Source organism: Manacus vitellinus, unplaced genomic scaffold (assembly GCF_001715985.3).
Source record: "Manacus vitellinus isolate BGI_N305 unplaced genomic scaffold, ASM171598v3 scaffold_112_pilon, whole genome shotgun sequence".
NCBI lineage: Eukaryota > Metazoa > Chordata > Aves > Passeriformes > Pipridae > Manacus > Manacus vitellinus.
Genome location: NW_021938853.1, coordinates 145,642 through 153,102, shown reverse-complemented (window position 1 = coordinate 153,102; position 7,461 = coordinate 145,642). Strand labels below are relative to the sequence as shown.

Below are 7,461 nucleotides of genomic sequence, written 5' to 3'. Positions count from 1 at the left end.
ACTCCATCCTAAACTTAAGAATTTCTTCCCAGTTGTTTTCAGCAACAACCCTCTCAATTCCAGTGCCGGTGCTCTCCTTTTGAAAACCAAGCCACTTCTGAGGTATTCCTGGAGCATTTTTTACACAGGCCGTGGCCCGGCGGGGGGGTGTGGGGTGTGTTCCTTTCCCTCCCTTCCCTGTTTGTTTTGCCCTGTGTGTCGGGACGAAGGGAGCCGCTGAGAACGGGAGCAGCTCGTGACGGGACTCATCGATGCGCTCCGCTGCCGCTGCTCTTGCCTGGGTCGCTGGGTGGGCGGATGGCGGGCGGGTCGGCCGCGGCGTGCGCGCCCGGCGTGACGTGACGTACGGGCCGGCCCCGGCGGGGCCCGCCGCTGTGCGCGCCAAATGCAGGCGCGCGGAAAGGCGCGGGCTGGGCCAGCGAGGCCCTCCCGCCCCCCCCCCCCCCCCTCCTCGCGCCCTCCCTTCGCCCCCTCAGGCGGGTCTCGCGCCCACGCCCCCCCCCCTCCCCTCCCCTCAGGTGCCCTCGCGCCCCATCGGGCCGCCATGGCCACCCCGCCCAAGCGCGGGCGGCACGACCGCCGCGTCAAGAAGTGCGCCGTGGAGGGGCAACATCGGTAGTCGGGGCCGTCACCGCCTTCGCGGGCGGGGCGAGTTTCGGGGGGCCGGGGGGGGGGGAAAGAGGTGGGTCTCGCGGCGCTCGGGGGTTCGGACGTGGCTGGGGCGGCGCAGCTCTGCGACCCACGCTCGCCTCTCCCTCCCCTCTCTCCCTTCTGCCGGGGCTCTTCCCGCCCTGCCGGGGCGGGGTGGGGCGGCGGGGATGCTTCCACAGGGTTTTCCTGGCCGTTTCCCCGCAAAAAAAAAACCCCCGCTTTTAGTCAGGTCAGGAGGCACAAACAATCCAATGCGTGAGGTCGGAGACTTTACCGCGACGCCGTAAGAATTCTACGAAACTGACGCGATTTGCGATTCTATTTACAGTTTGTAGCTCATTCACCTGCTTGGCGTTGACGTTTTGTTTTTTCCCGCACTTTTCCTGCTTGTGGCGTAAAACTCCCGGAGTCACAGAATCTCCCGGGCGGGAAGGGTCCCACAGGGATCACCAAGTCCTGGCCCTGCGCGGGACACCCCCGAAATCCCACCAGAGAGCATTGTCCAAATCCGTGTAGATGCAGATAGAGAACAGCCCTGTTGCTCCATTAATTGACGATCTGTGGAACACGATGGGCTCTGCTTCAAGTCCAGAGTGCTCGGGCATGGGCGACTGATTTGTGGGGATGGAAAGCGGAGTTGTGCAATGGTTAAATAACACCACTGGGGGTGGTTTCTCACTGACAAAATCTTCCTGAATGCTTTTCCTACAGCTGCAGGGAAATCCACCTTTGTGAGTCTTCTGAAACAAGCCAATGAGGAGTGGGAAGTGGTTCCCGAGCCCATAGCTAGATGGTGCAATGTCCAGCAAAACTCTGGAAATGATTGTGAGGTAAAAGAAAAAAAAAACCCAAATGCTCCTCTAATTTCAGAAATCCAGTATATCCAATCCACTGGGTGTTTTTGTGATAGCAACACTTCTGCTGATTCCTTTCACAGTGTTTGAGTTCCTCTTTTCTAGTTTGTTTGGTGTATTATGGAATAAATGTTATTCAACATCAGGATGCAAGTTCTAAAAGCGCTAAAAGCCTTTTTCCTGTATCAAAGCAAGGGATGGGAAAAAGTGAGGCAGAGTTACTTGTAGCAACTCTGAACTATCCAGGTGAGTGCAGAGGGTTGTTCCTGGTGTGTGAAGGTGTCCTCTGAAATATCTGGGAAATAATGAACCACTGCTAAATGGTTTATAGTGCTGTTTTTTCTCCCAGCTACCTGTAATTCCACTGGCAATCCAGCTGCTGCCTGGTGGCCACAGTCTGCTGTGCAAGTGGCTTTTGAGGGACTTCCTTTTGTTTTGGCAAAAATACAGTGTATTTTGGTAAAATCAGTGTAAACTTAACGGGGGTGTGTTGCTCCTGACTTCCCCTCAGCTGCCTTCTCTCAGAGTTAGGCAGTTCGTTCTCTGCTGATTTCCCCTTTGAATCCAGGAGCTGAGCACGTCCCAGAAGAACGGCGGGAATGTGCTGCGGATGATGTACGAGAAGCCGGAGAGGTGGGCCTTCACCTTCCAGACCTACGCGTGTCTCAGCAGGATCCGGGCCCAGCTCGGCGTCCTCGAGGGCAAACTCCAGGACGTGGAGAATCCCGTGGTCTTCTTCGAGCGGTCTGTCTACAGCGACAGGTGTGTGGGGTCCCTTCCTCAGGGAAGATCGCGGTTCTCCCGAGTAAAATCACAGGACACTTGCGGTGGAAATGTGTCCAGGCGGGTTTGGAATCTCTCCAGAGAGGGAGGTAGAATCACAGAATCAGTCAGGTTGGAAAAGACCTCTGAGGTTATCAAGCCCAGCCTATGACCCAACACCACCTTGCCAGCTCTAGACCATGGCACTGAGTGCCACATCCAGTCTTTCCTTAAACACCTCCAGGGACAGTGACTGCACGCCCTCCCTGGGCAGCCTGTCCCAGTGCTCTGCCACCCTCCATGGAAAGTTCTTCTTCATCTTTTTTTTTTTTATGGCCAATAAAAAATACACAAATAAATGCCCTGTACTGCATTTCTGGGTTCAGAAGGTGGGATTTGATAACTGAATCCCATCCCGTAGTTCTTAGGAGTTCCCTTTGCTCTAAGATACTGACAATAAACAGTGTACAAACCAGTTGTTTCATGGGTTATTCCTGGACACCTGAGCTGTAAATGTTCCTGGTCTGTGTGGACGCAGTTACAGGAGGAGGATGCCAGCTGTTTAATTCCACTCCAAGTGTACATCAGAGAGATGCTACAGTAGATTTACTACTCAGCTTCTTCTCTAGTTACTTCAGGCAAACCAAGGATTCCTGTGTCCGAGCCAGTTTGTGTTTCCATCGCTGTTTTGTGTTCCCAGGTACATCTTTGCAGCTAATTTGTACGAGTCTGATTGCATGAACGAGACTGAGTGGACTATTTACCAAGACTGGCACAACTGGATGAATGAGCAGTTTGGTTCGAAGCTGGCGCTGGATGGGATCATTTATCTCAGAGCCACTCCTGAGGTGAGGGATACAAATGTGTGACTGCACAGAGAACGAGAGTCCGTGTTCTGTGCCTTGCCCCTCAAGGGTAGAGTCCAGCTCAGGCTGCAGTGTTGCCCTGAACACTGTAATACTTGAGCTGTGACTAAGACTAAGTCTGGAAACACTTTAAAAAAAAGTTGTTTCAAACGCAGCCTGTGTATTTTAAAATCAACTGTGATGATAATGATCCTCTAATTATAAAAAAGAAGACGTGACAACAGCAAACCAGGAAACACCACTGGAACAAACCAAGCAACCCCAGGAAAGTACAAAATAGCTCTAGGAATAGCTATTTTGCAGGGAATATAGCTGTACAGGGAAAAGAACAATTGATGTTCTTTTAGTAATTAACCAGTCACAGCTGGTTTGGGGGGGTGGGCTATGAGGCCCCTACACCTGGGGCAGTGGAGCTAAGCCAGGTGAAAGCACCTCCTGTGTGTGAGGCCTTGTGACTATGCTTTGATCTTTGGGCATCTGGTGTTTGTTTAAAAGGAGAGAACGGCATCATGAATATCTCTCTTGAGTATGAAACCTGCAGGAACAGGAGAAAATGTGAGTTTAGAAGAGCTCTAATTAACCTACAGATCACGTCCATATTCCCTTGCTTCCAGTTTCCATGCTTTCAGCTTTGTTATGGTTGTAAACACTCCACAATGTAGCACACTGGAGTAACTTTGAGGGCTTTTTTGTTTTTCTATTTAAGAGAAGAACATGTATTTAAATTACAAAGTACAATAGTTGAACAGTTTTGGCTTGTTGTTGATGCTTTGGATGTGCTCAGGATGGGAACAAATGATTTACTGCATTGGAAAACAGTTCCTAAGAGCCAGAAGTATGCGGTGAGATTTGGAAATGCCTGTCTGTAATGTCAAATGGATATTTCTGTGCTCTTGGCACGCAATGCACCAATTTATTTATTGTTATTATCTTTTGCCTTTAGAAATGCCTGAATAGGATTTTCGTGCGAGGAAGAGACGAGGAACAAGAAATCCCCATCGAGTATCTGGAGAAGCTTCACTACAAACACGAAAGTTGGCTCCAGCATAGGACACTGCGGTAGGGTTTGTTGAATGGTTCCTTAAGGATGGATAAATCTTTGTAAGGGGTGTTCCATAATGCTTTTTCCACCAGTGAAACTCCGGCTTTTCTTACGGTTTGTAAAGCTAAACTCCAGGAACATTTCTATAATATTTCTATCAGTGCTAATGTATCCCAGGGGCCACGCTGTAAATTCAGAACTCCTGGCTGCAATTTAGAGATGCAGTTCTTTTCGTGTGTTTCTCAACAATGGAAATGCTGGCAGGGACTTGGATGCTGTCTGCTCTACGTTCAGCTACTAATATTTGCTTTGTTCCTCTCCCAATACAGAACAGATTTTGACTATCTGCAGGAAATTCCAATTTTGACGCTAGATGTTAATGAAGATTTCAAAGGCAAAAAGGACAGATACGACCATATGATCGAAAAGGTAACATTTCACAAATGGTTTAGGTTACTCTAATTACACATCACTGTCCAATCAACCTTCTAAAATGTTAGAGTCATGGAGTTACATGCAAGTAAGGAACAGTCTTGTAGCCTGCTGCAAAGCTCATTTTAAATCCAGGCCAAACCTTCAACATTTAACTGCGCAGGTGTTTGGTATTTGAACCCCCTTGGGATTCCAGCGAGGACAACTTGCCTTTTATCTTAGCAGTTGCAATGACTTACAGACCCCAGCAGTGGGACACATGCCTTCTTCTGCTCTGTGGAAATAAACTGTTACCTCACAAGCAAAGCAGCTTGGTCCTTTGATCTCTGTTGATCCACCCCAAAGTGGAACTGTTCACCTGATTAAAACCAGTCTTCCTGGTCGGGCTTGTTGATCGATGGAATGACAGGACATGGCAGCTGTGGGGGGTGCCTGCTTCCCACTGCACAGGATGAGATGAGGCTCAGGAGACTAAATACGGATTTTGGAGGAGTTTATTCTGGTGTAGCTGGCAGGTTATCTGGGAATAGCCTAAGCCCTGTGTGGGCCCTTTTTCTGCCATTTCCTAAGTGGAGCCCCAGAACTGCTGCACTTGATGAGCTGTGCTTTGGGCTTTAGTGTGTGCTGATGTCCCACAGAAACCCAGAGCCTGTGTGCTTCCTTGCCTTATCTGGAAACTCTGCCTGGTGTGTAAATGCAGACAAGGTTCTCCAAGTGGGATTGCTGGTGCCACTCTCTAAAGTGGAGGGTGGCTTTCCGGTGATTCCTTTTAAGTTGCAGTCTTGGCACAGTTATGTGTTCCCTTCTCTACAGGAAGGGATTTGACCTCTTTTTTTTATCCCATGTCCATGAGCCCTGACCTGGGAAGGGAAGGGTCACAGTTGGAGAGTGTGGTCCAAGATCTGTTTCCATTTCTCATCAGGAATTTGGACAAAACGTTTACAGATGGGCTGTGTGTAGGAGAGCCTCTGCCAAAAGAGTAACACTGGTTCTCTAGTAACTGGTCTATTCCATTCCATGGAGTAGCCTGGCTGGAGTGGGCAGAAAGGAGACTGCCCCCAGTTCAGGCTGTATCACAGCCTAGTTGCTCGGATGCTCCTGACACTTAAAGGCAGCAGTTGTGAGCCTGGTGTTGATCTGCAGTATCGGTTTTTTCCCAAGCACTGTGGTTTCAGTAGGTATTGCTTTATGATTTCTTTGCCAGCCTCATTCCAGGGAACACCCTGATTAGGTGCCCTGAGTTGTTCCCTGGCATTAAATCCCAACGGTGTCCTGGCAGTGGGCGTGACTCGGTGGTTTCCAAATGACAGCTCTTTTGAGGTGGTCATTATCCTCCTCCTGTTTGGGTTACACCTGCTTTTAAAGTAACTCCTTTGTGACTGTGGGCTGCAGTTCAGGACCGTGGGAGGAGTGAGCATCATTCCAGTGTGTCTCTCCCTGCACCTACTAAATTACAGGTACTGTGTCTGGGAATGTTCTTGATTGACAGGTAATGATGGCCAAGCCCAAGATCCTTTTTCCCTGTTTCTTTAGGTTGTAGTGAAGCATAAAGCAGTGGAGAGGTAAACAGAGTTGCTGTCTATTTCTGTTGATACACACTTAGTGTGATTGACAATATTTGTTTCTTTTTGCAGGTCAAAGAATTTTTGAGCACATTATAATCCTCTTTGAAGTGCAGACAGAGCCAAACCATTCCAAACATCTGTGCGATCAAAGTCTCAAGTGCAGCTTCTGCTTTTATAGAGGGCCTCTGGAGAGGCAGGACTCAATCCTGGTGATTTGACTGTGAGGAACAAATAAACTTTGTGAATAGGGAAATTACTAAATAAATCACTATGTCTGTTCAGTATTGTGTTAAGTAACACACGCAGATTCTGAAGAGACAAGGATTCTGAGCGTTCCCAAATATTGCACCAGTTTTTGATCAGGCTCATGAGTTCTAGAGTATTTTATAGATTTTTTTAAATTAATTTTTTATCCAGTTGCTATTTAATTTTTGAGAAGGTAGTGGTTTTTTAGAGACCTTCAATGTTTTTTAGTGGCATTGATTAGTAATGCATGTCTCGTTCTGAGGAAGGAAAAAGTGAAAACCATTTTTGCTGCTAAGGGAATTGCAATGTAACCTGGAGTTTTATATTTTAAGGTACCAAAAAATGTCATCTGATGATTTTGATAGATGAAGTTCTTCACAGAATACATGAATTAAATGCAAATAAGGCTGACATTCTGTAGCTGTCAAATGAGATTTTATATTTGTTTTCAATATGCACTGCCAACTAGGATATTCAGAAGCTTTCCATTCTCTAGCATGTTTGTTTGTTGGGTTTTTTTACCCTTTTTTTAAAGCTTTTATTAAAACAGAGCTGGTTTTGCTGTTGGTAACTCCTCTTCTCCTGGAGAGGAATATGTTTGCTTGCTGGGTACCGTAATAGGAAGAAGAACATTTTCCAAATGGCCTCCATCTGTAAATGATGTGTTTAGAAACCATCCCATGATCGCATTTGGGATGTCAGAGGTGGCTTCCTGCCTTTGTTCCAGCTACTCCACGTGTTCCCTGGGCCTTCTGGGTGCTTATACCAGATCCTGCACTATTTCAAGTAGGCTGTCCTGTCTCAACTGCTTCGAGTCAGAAGGGGACACCTGTGTGGAGTGGCTGCTGCTCCTTCTTGTATTGATTGAGCCTCTTGTTGCAGGTGCAGAAAGCACAGATTTGTCAGGGTGCAGCATCTCAAGTGTTGCGTTTTACGAGCTGCTTTGCTCTGCTTTAAAAGTTTCTGAGTGCACAGTTGGCTTTTGAAGGCAAAATTGTATTGCAAAGCATTTTATTGTCTACCTTGGTGCTGCTGTTACCTGC

General features: G+C 47.8%; 1 protein-coding gene across 2 annotated transcripts; it reads left to right on the top strand.

Annotated features, from left to right (window-relative positions):
• The first annotated feature begins 510 nt into the window (after positions 1-510).
• Positions 511-6,453, top strand: DCK (deoxycytidine kinase). Of its 2 annotated transcripts, none has more exons than XM_029965636.1 (7): positions 511-615; positions 1,363-1,481; positions 2,074-2,267; positions 2,968-3,115; positions 4,077-4,192; positions 4,505-4,604; positions 6,242-6,453. In XM_029965636.1, exons 3-7 carry the CDS (start codon positions 2,116-2,118, stop codon positions 6,266-6,268), a joined length of 543 nt encoding a protein of 180 aa, XP_029821496.1. In that variant the 5' UTR covers positions 511-615; positions 1,363-1,481; positions 2,074-2,115; the 3' UTR covers positions 6,269-6,453. The 2 variants fall into 2 exon arrangements, with proteins under 2 accessions (XP_029821496.1, XP_029821497.1); XM_029965637.1 differs by having other exon boundaries at positions 545-609; positions 1,358-1,481.
• Positions 6,454-7,461: the final 1,008 nt, after the last annotated feature.